General features: G+C 41.5%; 1 protein-coding gene across 1 annotated transcript; it reads right to left on the reverse strand.

Annotated features, from left to right (window-relative positions):
• Nucleotides 1-10,169: 10,169 nt before the first annotated feature.
• On the reverse strand, nucleotides 10,170-14,460 carry egr1 (early growth response 1). Its single transcript, XM_008420088.3, has 2 exons — nucleotides 13,516-14,460; nucleotides 10,170-12,813 (listed from the first exon to the last, which is right to left on the reverse strand). Exons 1-2 carry the CDS (start codon nucleotides 13,724-13,726, stop codon nucleotides 11,489-11,491), a joined length of 1,536 nt encoding a protein of 511 aa, XP_008418310.1. The 5' UTR covers nucleotides 13,727-14,460; the 3' UTR covers nucleotides 10,170-11,488.
• Between the last annotated feature and the right edge of the window lie 2,068 nt (nucleotides 14,461-16,528).

Consider the following 16,528-nt stretch of genomic DNA (forward strand, 5'->3'; position numbering starts at 1 on the left):
ATTACCTGAGGAATTCAGTTTAGATGAAATATTTGAAAAACAAGATCAGCATTGTCTTGCTGCAGAGATGTAAACAACGTCTGATAACATGTCGCTTTAAAACTACTGCTGTCAGTTAAAGTAGGATTTAATTTCAATCTTACTGCAAATCTGAAATAGATGTAGTTTTTTTTTTAATCCTTATAAACTACTACAAAAAATAGTTTTACAAAATTGATTCAGCATCTTAATGTGTGCAAATGACGATGAAAAAATTGCAGATTTACGTAGTAATCAGCATTTTCAACTGTGTCAGAAGTGGACAAAATCAGAACAAGTTCTGAAGTGGACTTTTTGTTTCTGTGATCTGCCGACTTTATTGGTTAAGCTAGCACTCGTTTCAGGTTACTTTGAGGCAGCAGTGCTTCATGTGCGTTGATGCTGGTGGACAACAGACGCACCCAGCAGGTATCCCACCCCCCAGCTTCCTGCAGCACCCTGATGACATCAGCTGGTGTGGAAAGTAGCCATTAGTTCCACCTCATCACTGGGGGACAAATATAGCATCACAAGGCTCTCATCAGACAGGGAGGACAGCTGTAGTTAGGGGGCGGAAAAGGAAACCTGGCCAGATGATGGTACACATTCAGGGCAACTCTCCTTTATCACCAGTTTTCCCATCTCCCTGTCACTCGTAATCATGCTGTCATGGCTGATAACACCTTAAGACCGCTTCCATAGAGGCTCATGGATCTTGAGCGTGTTTGAAGCATGGCCTGTTTCACATGTCTCCTTTAAGGATTGCAGGATGTATGGACCTAATTCCAACCAATTTTATACCCACTGATGATACATATATGGTCATGAAGACTTTTCATTCTACTCTTCTTGGCACAGTAGTACTCTGTAACATATTATACACAGATGCAGCATTTTAAAACCCTAACTACGCTTTCCATTTTAATACACATTACCTGCTGTGAATCAAATATATTTGCTAAGCATTTCTTAACACAGATAGAGATCACCAAGCAGTCTCCAGTCTCTAATACCTACATGATCTTTTGAAAATAGCTGGCTCATTTGAAGGCAATTATGACACTACTGCACTCTTGTTTTCCTGGCCGTCTTTGCACTTCCCATTTTCCTGACTGAAGAACTTTTTGTAAGTTTGAGTAGTTTCTGCTTCTGCAGTGTGGAGGAGAAACAATCAGTATTTTTATCAGATTATTGGCAGCGCAAGATAATGCGGATGTACAGAGTTTCTGTACAGAGCAGAAACCATACAGAAACTCATAACTTAAGAAACGAGAAGCGCTCTTTGTACATAACTTATTATCTGAGATCAGACAGAATTATATATTGACCATTTGAAGGTGACAACTCTGGGACTGCGTATAAAGGTAGCTGTAACCCAGAAAAACATTGCCAAGTTTTCCCTCCTTCTATTTCTTGCAGCTCACCACGATGACTCAGCACCTCTGCATTGTTCAACAAATACATTTTGCCTTTGAACTGCTTTCTGACAAACTTGCCTCTTTGTGATGGACAAACTCCGACCCAATATGCACAATTTTGAGGAGTGTGAGCGTCTCCCCACTGGGATCATCAACTCAGTCTGGAGAATTGCCTGGTGAGATACTTTTTGGTGCAGCCAGTGCACTGGCAGGACACAACATGCCACCGCAACAATGGTGTTACAATAAATTACTTTGAGCGCTGCCTTCCCTGTGGGAACTGCTGCCCGGCGAGTATCGCTTCAAATTCTCTGAATGCCACGGTCCACACTAAATGGGTAAAGCTACCACTTCAGCTACCAGGCTCTCCCAGGACGCAGATATTTCGCAAACACAATGATGAAACATCACAATATCTCAGTGGGGGGTTTGTGCATGCTCTTTAACGTTTTGGGAACTGCTGTGCTTCATCCCACGTAATGAGAAGCCCAAAACCTCATTGAATTCACCCTTGAAGAACTTCCCAAGACACTAAAGGAAAACTCCATATTGTGACTGGTTGTAATTTGTTGTTGTTGGACCAAGATCTGTCTTAATCCAGTTTTTTAACATTCATAAAATCAGTGGGTTTGGTTATTGCAGTTTTCCATTTCAACTGGGATCTATTTTCATTTCATATGTGATTAGGCCTCAGCGTTTAAATGAGGCTTTGCAACAAGCAGATAATGAGAGCTGCTTTTGTCATCCCTGGTCCTGCATTATGAAAGCACGGCAGTCACAACACACACAGCACCACTGTCAAAACACCAAATAATGTCTCTTTCAAGTCATGGCAGTCCTGTTTCTATTATGTTTGGCCCTGAACTAATACCGCTTTATATTTCAGATAGTGTGAGTGGGATTTCTGTGGCACACCACATTATTTATTATCTAACAAATAGGTTAGGGATTATTATTCAGTTGCTCATAGACCAAATGCCCTAGGTATTATTAAGTTTGATTGAACTGTGGTGTGTGTGTGTGTGTGTGTGCATGGTGAAACAGGTGGCCACGGAGTTGGTGCAGACACCTGGCCTCCATCTTTTTAATGACAGGTGTTGAAGTCACCGCAGGTCACATCTGGAGGGTGGAGGCAGAGACCCAGATTTTCTCTTAGCTCTCTTTTGATGTATCAGAGCGAGATGCTGGATCAGATCACAGGAAACGGCTTGTTTTCAGCTTTAAAATACACAAATGCCCCCCCCCCAAAAAAAAAGACAATACAAGAACCCTATTTGTATTAAATCTGGTTTCAGTAATACTCGGGCAAAGAGGCTCGAGACATGCACATACTCACACATGCAGCACTGTGGCGCTCACCTTTAATCTGTGCCGTTGTGACAAGCTGGTGATTGTTCTGAACTCTTGAACTGCAGCTTTAAGCGAAAGTGGCTGCCCTGAAACGCATTCCTGCTGTTTCATGTGGAGAGCCAGTTATAGAAATGTGAATATTTGGGGATTGTTAAAGAAAAGGCCAACAGAAGCATTTAGAGTAAATAGATTTGCTTCAAAATAAAATCCGGGCAGCCGAAGAGAGGAAATTTCAAGGCGCTGCTGGATATTTGTTGCAGTCTCAAATAGGTGCTGTTTTCTTGCCAAAAGGCTTGTTCAGGTCATGTATTCTTGCTTTCCATGCAAAAGGTAAGCGGATGAAAAAAGAGCATCAATCATGATGCAAATACATGGAATGGATTACAGTGTTTTGCAAAAGTATTAATATCTGTTAAGTCCCATTTATAAGGTTTAACGTAATGTAACCAAAATGTCTAATACATGATATTTGACAGATTAATGTAAAATAAAGCATTATTGTTGGGTGAAAAAAAAGTTAAATTAAAAGTATTCTGAAAGGTTTGGTGTGTTTTACTCTGATACCCCCAAATAAATGCATGCAACCAATTGCCATCAAATGTCACCCAACAGGTTATTGGAGCTCAACCACATGTTATCCACATAATTAAAATGAAAGCAGAGCTATTCTGTGAAGGAAGGCGTCTGTTATTTGCTAGAAATCATTAGACAAACAGCATCATGGAGACCAAGTGACTCACCAAGCAGGTCAGTAAAAGTCGTGGAACAATTTAAAGGGGGCACAGGTTATAAAGCACTATCCTGAGTTTTGAACACCTCACAGAGCACTGTTCATCAGAGAAGAAAATACTATAGCACAAATGCAAAAGGCCTTGACATTCCTCTCTGTATTAGAGCCACTTCAACCTCACAGTTATGTCTCCATCCCTATTCACACTATTGTTAGCAACCTGAAGTCCTTTACATTTAGAGATATGCATTTATGATGCCCTGGTATGTACACTCTGTAGAAGAGAAGCAGAAAAGAACTGAAAAGAAAAGGTAATTTTCTCACTGTGTCCTTTTTGTTGATCTGTGTTCACTGTGTATCTACAAATCGCACCAGTTTTCTTTTTCCTTCTCTCCTTATGATGTGAGTCAGTGTTTTCTCAACTCCAGTGTGTTTGGAGTTACATTCTTACTGGGCTTGTCCTTACCAGACCGCATAGCAACAGAGTCACAGATACGAAGATCCACAAAGATCCTTATTAGATCCTAGTGGAAGGGTACAGATCACTGAAACTGACTCAGCTTTGAAAACAAACATGTAGGAGAGAGCTGTACAAAAATTCGACCGAAACCAACCAAGACATGACCATCCAATTAAACTGATACAGCATGAAAAACTAAATATTAGTCAGAGAAAATGGTACCCCTAGAAGAACTCCAGTTTATCAGCTTAGATGGAAAACTTAGTCAACAGGACCCGCCACAAATATCTTTATGGAAGCATGCCAGGATTGTTGGAAGTAATCCTTAAGAAGGCCAGTTTGTAGTTTGCCAAAAGTCACATAAGAGAAAAAGCTAACGACAGCTTTAACCAAAATCTTTCCACCATGAGTAGCAGAAAACTAATGCCTTGAACACATCATCTCCACTGTCAATAATGATGTCGAGAAAATTGCTTTTAGTTCGAATAAAATAAATACTGACCATTTTGACCAAATTTGGTCATTAAGGTTAATTATCAGGGCTGCTTTTTGGCTGAAATCCACACTTTAATCATGCCCTATTTATGTTGTTTTCAATGCTATTGTCATTCATGAATCAAGGTTTTACGCAGTTCTCTTAGAAGCTTCTTAAAAGCTGTTCATCACATATCTGCTGCACAGCCCACATCCTTCAGATAAGAAGAGAAAATCTGAGAAGAATTTCTACATTTATTTATTCAGCTTCACAAAGTCTGTTCAGCGATTGCAGACAGAAAAAAACAACAATAACTCAAACGTACTTACTAGCCTTGACACATAAAGACTTTTAAGGTTCTGTTTGCATTTCAGAGCCACCCAGGTGTCTTTTGTGGAGCTGTAGTGTACTTGATGCCGAGTTGAAGAGGTGTCATATTTGGAGGTACTTAAGCATGTGCTGTTTTTGTTGTCGGTTCAAAGCCACCTACTTCAATCAAGCAAGTCTTATTAGGTAGAGCTGGAGTTGCCAGGACACCTGTAGATCATTACGGAGCTGATACGTCAAAAATCTGCTTTGAATCATTTTAAACATAGCTGCTGCAAGTTGCGCCGCTCTTACATCTCACGAGTTTTGAACAGTTTGAAAAGAACACAATCACACATTTTAAACAAGAAATAACAAAACTATTGTGTTATGAAAAATGTGACACGATGTGAACCTATTGGATGCCTTTAGACACAAAGAAAGCATCTGTCAATCAATGAGATGTTGGATTAGAGACAGACTACAGCACTTAAACCACATAATGCAATGTTTTCAGAGCCCAAAATATGCATATTTAAACTGTTAAACATTTTTTTAAAAAGCAGGTAAATTATATTAAAAGTAATTTTTTACCTCAAGTTCACTGCATTGAACTATACATCAGTGTGAAACTGATACATTTCTGGTCAATGTGGTGGAAATGTAACTACTTTGAGTGGTCAGAATGACTAATGATGCTTTATAAATTCAATCCATTTACTATTGCATAAATGAAGTATGAACTGGACTTATTTAATAGAAATACATAGAATTTCTGCATGTTCACTTCTTAGCAAAAGCACAACAATGATATATTGAGCACTTCTTTAATTTGACCACATTTGTGACACTTAATCAAAATGACTTGACAGAATAAATAAAAAAAACATGTTTTGGTGCTTCAACCATGGATGTGCTTACAGAGCTTTGAATGGTTCAGCAGGTGGGCTCATAAAAATAACACCTTGAATACAGTAAAGCTCCTTCAAGAATAAAACACAGGCTCATCATCTGGAGTAAAAGTAAGAAGATGTACTCTTCTATCTGAATGCTGTCATGTTACATCTCCAAGCTATTGGATTTCAGAGAACATTTATGTTGACTTCCCCCTCATCATGGGAAAAATCATCATTTATATTATCATGAATTCAAATTCAAACTCCCATTTTGCCCTGTTTGTTTTTTTATTGACAGCCAAATTCAGCATTGCAGACATACCAACATCAAACTTTATCAGCTTTGTCCTTGGCATATTTGCACTAACTTTTCCTTTCATCCCTTTTCTACATATTGATTGATTTCGATCATAGAAATAAATGTGCTTATTGTGAGTCACAAGGCTGAACAAAACAGAACAGGTAAAGTCATAAACATTATATTCTGTTCCAGTTAAGCTGTTTCCTGTTTTAATGTTGCAATTCACCTGAAATGCACTGGTGAGGAGACTGGAAATCAATCAGTTGATCTATCAATGCCAAAAAGTGCAACAGGTGTCACAGAACAGGGAGAAGCACCTGACGACTGTTTTCGTTAGATAAAAAAGCCATCCCAGCAAGGCAGACAGGAGCTTAGAACATGAGATCAATGGAGCATATTTAAAAGACATTAGAGAGCAGTCCTACTGTCACAGTTCTGTGATAAAGCACAGGAATCTAGCCTTCAAGCATACAGCACCACTTTTCCCTATGAATGTGATCCTCCGGTGGCTATCCTCCTTTGCTTAATCTCTCCATGTCTAGATGAAAGATGGAGAAAGGCCAGCGATGTCTAAGCCAGGATTTGGTTTGTCCTACCCAACGCCGGGTCTCTCCCCGGCGACCCGAGGGACATCAACGGGGTGAGGACGAAGGAGAATGGATGGCTGCTGGCTCCAGAGTCCCTCATTCACTCTCTAACTTGCTCACATTAAAGAGAGCTCTAATCACTGCAGGGACTTGGCCAATGATGTGCTTATCAAACGGCATATTTCAAAAAGGCATCTTAAAAGGCCCGAGGGCGAAGAGGCAATAAGAGCACATTTGTATGTGGATGAAAGGGAAAAGTGTAGACAGACCTTGCATCAGAATACAGCGGGGGGAGATCATTAGCATCACTAGCAAAATATGCAGAGAGAAGGAGAGAGTGAGGTGGCGCTGGGATGGAGTTGTTGGGCTGTGGGAGAAAGAACAGTTCCCTTCGCTGTTCTTTTTTTTTTTTTCTGTTATACAAAGTTCCCAAAAAGAATATGAGAACAAATACATTTTTGAACAAAGGATGGTCTCTTGAAGTGGAAGCCCACTGGGGTGCGTGAGGTGGTTCCACTGTGGGTTACAACAGAGTGAAGCCACAAACGCATCTCCTCTGACTCTCCGCTGACAGAACACACCCAGCACGTGAGCTTTGAAATGTGAGGAAGAGCCTCGAATCAAACACGAAGCTGCACAATCCCACCGTTCATTCAGTGGCTGCACATCTCTCTAGCATTCTGGTTATGGACTCTAACAAATCCAGGCCACAGGCCCCCCCTCTGTGTGACAAACTGGTTAAAATATTGTCTCCTAACAGTGGAAAAAAAGGGCTGAGAGAAGCATTGTTTGTGGTTTCTATGTAGAGACTTTCCAAAAGTGTGGCAATATGAGAAAGTTTTGATTTAAAATGTGCTGAGTGGCTCTTTATTTGCTGCCAGACACCAAAATGATGCTGCAAACGATAAGAGGACGTGTCAGATTTCAGCAGTTTAAGCCACACAAGAAGTCTTGAGAATTCCCCTCCAAAAACAGAAAAAAAAAGGAATAAGCTTCTGTCGTGTTTTAAACATTGACATGATTTATCTGAGCGCAAAAATGATTTGTGTTTGTGTGAGACAAACTGTTTTTTTTATGTGCTCATTTGCAAACATTTATAAAAGAGCATGAGAAGCACTGAGCTCACAACGAACTGAGGTAATGTGTTTTTTATCTTTTGCTGCATCGTTTTGAATATGTTTTTGTTGTGTTTCTTGTTCTGTTACCAGAACCTTTTTACAAACGCATGTGGACTAGATATATTATCCTTACTCATCTACACTGTTCACAATCAAATAATTTTCAGCAAAAAGTTCCAACTTTCAAATGAGAAAGTTCTTTAAAAAGAATTACAAAAAAGGTGGGAACTTTTGACAAATATTTTTTCTATTCTAACTTACATATTTTGCGTGTTTCGGTTTGTGTGTAATGCGTGTAAAAAAACAACTAAAATTTAATTAGTAGAATAAGCTCATATTTTAAAAAAAAATCCCAAATTTTATTTAAGTGTTAGAAAATAAATGTTTTTAATTGAATCCTTGTTACTATAGTTGCTGTAATCTATGAATCATTTAAAAAATGAATACTTTATTTTTGAAGGTTGTAAGACTTTCTCGGAACCTTGAATGAATAATGCAGGACATCCTGTTTCTTTGGGGAATAAATAAAATGTGACACAGAGGTTTATTACTTTTAGCCGCAGGTCAGTAGGCTGGATGAGGACTCATATTTATGCAGGATGCTCAGAGAAGAAATAAAGTCTCCTGAGCTCAATGTTACACAAATGCAGTAAAAAGTGGCATTTTGGGTTCACCAAGTCTCCATTTGCCTTTTGTTTTGTTTTATTTTGTTTTTTTCTCTGAGAGGAATGTCAGAGTCTTTGCAGTTCTATTGCTTAACTCCACTGAGACATTAAAATGCTTCCCTTTTTTCAGTCAGGGCATTATTAGAGCTTTTCTTTGGGTTTGGCATGAAATACAGGTTGAATGTGGAAAAGCACCACTCTTAAGTATGGTGGAGGATCTGTGATGCTCTGGTCCTCTGAACCTTGTTGGTGTGTAAATTATTTAGCTTTTGTCAGTGAGCTAAAATGTGTATTTTTACACTTCCTTTAATTAAGCAGGCTGATGACTAAATAAATATGGCCTAATAATGTGTTTAGGTTTGAGCTATGAGGTTTGTTTGTTGGCTGTTTCAGTGCCCTCAAAATCCTGTGGAATCTGCGACAAAATCGCAAGAGAAAACCCAGGATTCTGGATAAGGAAAGTTTGTGTTCAGAATGAAAGATGAGGCAGTGATTATGTTTTAAACAATTATTTCTTAACCTGATTTTTTTCCCCCATTGAAAAAATGTTGTAGATGGTTTTTAGTGTGGAATTATACCACATCATTCTTCGTATAAAATAAAGACAAATGCATCAGAATACCCAAATACAATGACCAGACACTTCTATAACGTAGGAACATTCAGGGTTAAGTTCATGACATTTCCAGACTTAAAACAAAGAAGGACGAAAACTGATATATCTGGAAAAAAAATTCACGTAGTTATGCTGCTGTACATCAGCATCAGTGCATCCTACAGTTGTAGCTGCAGTGAACTGATGCCAGGCAAACACACACAGGCGCATGCACAGATTTGAACACAGCTCATCAGACTCAGTTTGGAAATTCAGGATCAAGAGACCAATTATCTTAATTATTCTCCTTTTCCCTCCATCACTCTCGTCTGCATGTTTTCCCGCTTTCTATTTTAGCTGTGTTTGCATTTGTGGGTGTTTGGGTTTGTGCATTTCACAACACAAAATTACTCCAAAGCTCACAGAAAAGCAACTTTACGTCTACACCAGCTTAAAAAAAAAAAAAAAAAAACTATCAGCAAAAGAAATCCAGCTGTCTTAATTCCACAGCCAAACATGAAGCAAGACTCTTTTTGCCTTGGGAACATTGTGGTCGTTAAATAACGATGGTGCAATGAAGCTGGAAACCCAAAAGAAGCTAAGTTTAGAGCTCCAGGGCCGGCCTGCCTCCACTGCTCCCATGAAATGGTTAACACCACAAACCTGCACAGAAATTAACCAGTCAAGTTCTGCAGCTCGCTTGCTAAGAGCTGACAGCGTCTCGTCTGCCGTTTGCGGAGAAGAGGGGCAATTATTGTGTGATGGATTTCACCTGTGCCCGGTGAAAATAACTCGCTGCGCTGTCTCAGGACAGTGAAATATCCATACCGGAAAATCATTCTTCTGTCACCCCACAGAGCCAAAGATATTGTCATCTTTGCTCAAAGATCAAATCACTGAAGGTATGCTTCCCCAGCAGTGAGGATTTTAAATGTCTAATAAAACAGAAATATATATAAATTCAGTCTCTTCAAAAAAAAAGTTAAATCTAGTTCAAAGTTATTTATCTTGAGAGTTTGGAGGCATCAAAGCAATGGACTTGTGTTATCATTATATGACTTAGTTTGTATTTATAGAGATGAAGATGATTTTTATGGTTTAAATCCCCTGATTATAATCAAACAGAGTCTGATGAGAAAATATGATTTTACTCGCATGATGATTTTATGATTTAGTGTGATGTGCAAAGCAGCCTGAAGTCTCACAAAACAGAGCAGTCAAACGATAAAGTAGGAAAAGAACTCTTCATATATATTCATATTTTTATTTATTTATATTTCATTTCTGGAAGGATATCTTGTACACCAAATATCCCATTGGCAGTTAAGCGCATTCAATGTGTTTAGAAGCCAGAAACAGTCACTTGTTTTAACAAACACAAATACAAAATAAAGATAACCACAAAATAATGAACTGCATGTATATAACATACAAAAGAATCCCATGCCTACTCAGTAGGTAACTTCAACATTCCAGCTCTTGAAGATGTGGATATTTACACTTACAAAAATATACTTTATAATTTTTTTATCTTTTTTTTTTTTGTTTTCTTTTTTGCTTACATTCTGATAAAATGAAGCGGTGCCCTCATAGCGCGTCCCTTTTTCTTCCTCCCTCTGAGTGCGTACATTCTGTAACAAAAATATTCCCTCAACCCTTAAGGCGAGATGCAGTGCATCCACTCTCGCGCTCAGCCGAGTCGCAACATCTGCAAGGCTTCACGAAAGGCACCGAATAACAGGAGCGTTTGTCTTGTTTAGGTTTTTTTTTTTTTTCCAACATTTTTTTTTTTGTTTTTTCCATTTCTCTGTTTTTCAATATAACCAAGCGATATGTCACATGTGAGAAAGAGATAGTACCAGTGGATGATATTTACAACAGAAACTAACATCACTCTTACTCATGCTCGAATACTTAAGTGCTTCTTTTTTTTTTAATCTCAAACAATGTCAAAACATATCACAGCATCATCACTACATAATAGAGAAAGTATGTAGAAAATATGGCCCTGCTCACTTCAAATAATACAATGCAAATATGCAAATAATTGTTCACATCAGTGGTACCGAGGAATGATAAAAACCAAACATGGCACATGTACAATATACATATATGATAGCTTATGTATATCATTCAATGTCTTTTGTATAAATGTCTCAAGGACAAACGTGCCTGAGGAATCTGTCTGTCTCTTGGTGTGGGATTTATTTTTTGTTTTGTTTTGTCGGTCTGTGATGGAACAGACCCGCCAGAGCCGTTTTCTATCTGTCTCAGGAGTCCTATATGCATTTGAAGTGCTGCATTTGTTTTACAGAGACAGTATGAAAAAAAATCCTTTTACATGTTACGCTGTCCTTGCCCAGTCCTTGACATGTGTCTCTTTTCTTTCTTTCAGGCAAATCTCAAGATTCACCTGCACTGCACCCGGTAGCGAAAAAAAGTGCTTTTAGGAGGAGGGGAAACTAAGTCCTTTTGATGCTGATTTCTTTCCCCTCTAAAATGGAAACCTTGCAGAAGGAGAAGTGCGTTGAGAGTACAAAAAAAAAAAGTTTTTCTGTCTGCTCCTCTCTTAGCAGATCTCGATTGTCCTTGGGGAAAGAGTGGTCTGCATGTCTGAAAGAGGGGTGGGCACTGGGGAGCTGTAGATGTTGGATGCAACTGAAGAAGGGAAGGAGTTGGCGATTTGAGACTGGAAGGTGGTGGACATCGACGCCGACGGATAGGTGGTGGCGATGGAAGGAGAGGGATAGGAAGTGTGGACGGGAGAGGAGTAGCAGGAGGTGACTGGAGACGGGTAAGAAGACACTGGAGAAGGATAGGAAGTGATGGGAGATGGGTAACTGGAGGCGGGCGAGGCAGAAGATGCTGGAGCCGATGTTACTACAGCAGCTCCAGCCTTCTCTGCCTTCTTGTCCTTCTGCCTCAGGTGGATTTTTGTGTGCCTCTTCCTCTCGTCGCTGCGGGCAAACTTGCGTCCACAGATCTCACAGGCAAAGGGCTTCTCCCCTGTGTGGGTGCGGATGTGTGTTGTCAAGTGGTCGCTGCGGCTGAAGTTTCTCATGCAGATGCGGCACTGGAAGGGTTTCTGACCGGTGTGGATGCGGATGTGACGTGTCAGCTCATCAGACCGCGAGAAGCGACGATCGCAGGTTTCCACAGGACAAGCGTAGGGCCTTTCGTGTGGCGGCGTCTTGCTTGGTCGTGTGGGGTACTTGCGCATGCGGCTGGGCTTTATCAGCTGGGACTGGTAGATGTTTTTTAAGTCCTGGGAACCAGTCTGAGTGGCAAAGGCCTTGATGGTGGACAGAGGAGTAAGCGATGGCTGGTTTGACTGACTCTGGAAGGGCTTTTGGTCTGGGGGCACCAGGCTGATCTCTCCCTGCTGCTGGGGGAAGAGGTAGTCAGGAATCATGGGCACAGGGAAGCTTGTGCTGCAGGTCTTGCCGTTGGGATATGCAGGGGGTGGGTACTGCACTGATCCAGCTGAGCTGGCGAACCCCTGACTCTGGTCTGGAAAGATGTCAGAGTTGGGGCTGGAGTATGTTGGGGCAGCTGAGTAGATGGGATTGGGCTCGCTGTGGTGGATTGAGGTGTTGAGGCTGGAACTTTGCGATGAGGAGGAGGTTGAGGAGGAAGAAGTGGAGGACGGGATGGTTGATGAGGAGGATGAAGAGGTCTGTGACGAAGCTGAGGAAGAGCTGGAGGTGGGAGCGACGTTGCTCATTAAGCCGGTGAACAGGCCCAGGATGGGCTCCGCCCAGAGGCTGTTGCTGCATGTGGTGGCGGGTTCAAGGGTGAAGCGGCCGGTGTAGGATATGGGAGGCAGCCTCTGGGTGGGGTATGTTTGCTCCACAACTGGCTTCTCGCAGGTGTAGTTGATATCAGATAGCGTATCTGCAGAAAGCACAAGAAATGAGAGACATTAGTCAAACTATCAATATGTAAAAAACAAAAAAACAAAAAAAAAAAAAACAAGGGTACTGCTGCCAGAAAGGTGGGCAGCATGTCACCCCTCTCCTCTGTGATAGGTCAGTGAGAAACACTCCGCAAGCAAACTCTTCACCCTCAACTCCAAAACTGTCTTTATATCTTAGAAAGCAGCTTTGCAGGCTTCCTGAGGTGACATTTTCCTCTATGAACAATTTCTCAATCTTCCTTTCATTTTCTGCTTTCCTGTGTGTTGCACAAGCACACACAGAAACACACAGATTCCTAAAGACCATCAGAGCCAAAGGCAATTGATTACCCAAAGCTACAGCTCAGCTGGTTTTAGTAATGTAATTTGGAGCAGAAGGAGCATCTAAGGCATGTGGTGACAGAACAACATTTTTGCTATTTTGGGGCAAGCTGTGTGAAGCTATATTTCAATTGCATTTATGTTTAGCTAAGTTTTGTAAGGTTTCATACAAGCATCTAAAATTGCCACTTTTAAGTTTGCAAAACCACAACTCTTGACATTTAACAGCTTGTTGAATATCAAAATGTAGCAATGAATCTAAGTTTAAATTAAATGTTGTTTTTTTTGTAGATTAGCAAATATAATCTAAACTTTAATCCAGCAGTGAGTAACAGAAGCTGAAGAAGATCTTGTCTTACCTCCAGAAAGATGATCGTACGGCTCCCCTGGCTCCCCGGAGCCAAAGCCTGCACCCTCGGGTGCGGAGGCAGTGAGGAAGGGTGTCCCCGCAGAGCTGAGCATCATCACCTCCTCCAGTTTGGGGTAGTTATCCATGGGGGAGTGAGGGAAGCTCAGAGGCTCTGAGATCTGCAGGGCAGGGAGGATCATCTCGGTCTTGGCTGCAGCCATCCTCTGCTGGTGCTGAGGCTGCGCTGGTGGCTGCTGCGGAGTCGCTGAATGTGTGCTGGCAGAGCGGTGCCTCGCAGGTGGAGGGGATCACTTAGCCCAACACTTCAGCTGATGCAGTGGAAGACCTTGTTTTCAGCTTTCCTCCGTAGCTCTTCTTCTCCCGTTGCTGTTCTTCTTTTCCTCTCAGAAGTGAGAAAAATCCACTCGTCTTTTCAGCAAGAAGAATCTAACCAGTCCTCTCATTCCCTAAGATTAATCAAAAATGATCAACTGATCAATCTTGATTTTTTTTTTTTCTTTTTGCTTTGAATTAGGTTACCTATCCAATCAGGTTCTGACCGCCTCGGACTGGTTGTTGTTTTGACTTTTTTTTTGTTTTACTTTTGCAGTGATGTTTCTCAGGCAGAGACTTCTATGTATCTCTGTTCTAACAGTTGCTCATGTGTGGCTCTCAGAGCTCTCTCTATGAGCTTCGAGGTTTCCCCGCTCTTATATACACTCCTGTCGTGACGTAGATGTCCATATTTGGAAGAGAGGAAGCCCATATTTAGGCATTGCAGTGGAGAACACACACCGGCCTGAGGGACAGCAGAGGAGCGACTTTATATTAAGCGCTTGCAGATAATTTGCGAAGACAACGGCGCTCACCCCTCCCTCTCTGGTCCCGAATCAATGCGTCTTCATAACCGAGCGGCTCGGGCTGACAAGCGGCGTAATTCTCGCTCTCCCCCGGTCCTTCGATAGAACTGATTCGGATTTCCCATCTGTGCAGCGAGCTGCTGGCTGCTCCCGGAACCCTCTGCACCGCCGTGCCTTATAAGGTCGTGACTACATAAGGACCTATTCCGGTGGGTTTCCATTTCCCATGTCCTTATTTGGAGCTTCCTGAGGCAACGCCGATCGCTTTTTGGCAGAGAACGAGACCGACGTGCAAATCATGTCCAGCGTTCACAATAACTAATGCTGGCAGCGGAACTCGACTTGTCTGTGTAAAAAAAAAAAAAAACATATATGCTCGGACTCAACCGAAGAGCTTGTATGTGAAAACTTGAAATCTAACACAGAGTTATTTACATTGTGGAATTTTAATGAGTTTTAAAGCAGCCTTCAAAGTCAGCCCGACACAAATGTCTGTATCAACGCATTTATTTCTAATTACCGTTTCAAACTAAATATCGACATGATTTATAACTATGTGTATATTAAACATATAATATGTGTATATACGCAATGCTTCAGATATACAATATTGTGCAAACTCTGCTGCAAACTTCCTCTAAATTAACTTTCCGTCTCCCTCGCCTGTGCCATTGATTTATGGGCGCGCAGATAGCCGGATGCTGACGAGGTGCGGGGCGATCCGTCTAATTGAGGGGTGTCCCCCCTCTGCTCAATATTCACGGGATCTCTCTGCCACTCAGCGGCCTAATGGGCCGCATTAACAACGCAGCGCGCAGCTGCGAGGACGCCTGCGGGATACCGATGTTCCCCCGGCTGCTCCAGCTTCGCCCCGGCGCGCCAGCTCCGCTCGGTGCGGCGCTGACGAGAAATCAATGTGTTTCCCTCGGCTGCTGACTGGATCTATACGAGAGCGGCCTCATTGGGAAACATCGTGGGCTGGAGGCTGTGAGGTGGCCCGAGAGGGAGAGAAAGAGAGAGAGAGAGAGAGAGAGCGAGAGAGAGGCGCTGAGAGATGCTGCTGTTGCGTTATGAAGCTGGTCAGACCCCATGGTCTTAAAATGTAACGCGATTAGGGCTTAAGTTGTAAACTGTCATGCTTCATTTATTAGTCTTGCAGCAACAAGATAAAAAGGAAAATGAGGGAAGATGTCTGATAATACACTAATTAGCCATGTACTGCGTTATTCGGGTAACGCATGGTAGCTTTGTGGTCTTTACATCGCATTCCCATTTCTTATTCAGCCTGTGGCAAATCTGCATGTTACTCCCATTAGACTGATAGCTAAATGTTGTTATATTTTACAAATGACCTGTGAAACTCACTCCTTCACAAAACCCAAGCATTCTGAATAGTAAGATGGGTAATGTTCTTTCTTCATAAGGATGTTGTATGCCTAAACGATCAAATTAATTTCAGATACATTACCACTAACTTAAATTTTATTGCGATTTTATGTGACAAACCAACACAAGGTAGTGTGTGATTGGGAAGGGAAAGAGAAGCAGATACATATACAGTATGCTGTAAATTCTTTTACACACACACACGCGCACGCACACACACACACACACACACACACACACACACACACACACACACACACACACACACACACACACACACACACACACACACACACACACACACACACACACACACACACACACAAAAATCCATGAAAGATTCAGCCCCTTGAGTGAATACCCCGTAGAACCAGTCTTTGTTTCTACCATCATTGTACATCAACAGATTGACATTTTGGCCGATATTGCAAACTTGCTCTATCTCAGTCAGGCTGGATTAACAAAAAAGGGACTGTAAACAGATTCTCAGTGGTGTTTAGGCATGGGCTTTGACTGGGCCGTTCACTTTGGTCTGAACCCTTCCAATCTGGCTGTATGTTTATCGTCCTGCTGTAAGGGAACCTTTGACCCAGTCTCATGTAGTATTTTGGATCTTCTAACACCGTCTGTTCCATTTCCGTTTTGCTGAAAATGTATCTGCTAACTGTGCGTGTGCCGCTGCCAGTTTTGGCCAGGATTCTCTTGCAAAATCTTTTAATCTCCATGGGATTTAAAGGTTATTAATAATAATAATAATAATACCAATAACCTACCTTC

Source organism: Poecilia reticulata, chromosome 10 (assembly GCF_904066995.2).
Source record: "Poecilia reticulata chromosome 10, P_reticulata-male-v2, whole genome shotgun sequence".
Classification (NCBI taxonomy): Eukaryota; Metazoa; Chordata; class Actinopteri; order Cyprinodontiformes; family Poeciliidae; genus Poecilia; species Poecilia reticulata.

Bases quoted from the DNA above. Each gene is read 5' to 3' on its own strand.
- egr1 (XM_008420088.3), bottom strand. From the start codon at position 13,726: ATGGCTGCAGCCAAGACCGAGATGATCCTCCCTGCCCTGCAGATCTCA. The intron at 12,814-13,515 runs GTAAGACAAGAT...TGCTTTCTGCAG, and splicing joins GTACGATCATCTTTCTGGAG to ATACGCTATCTGATATCAAC.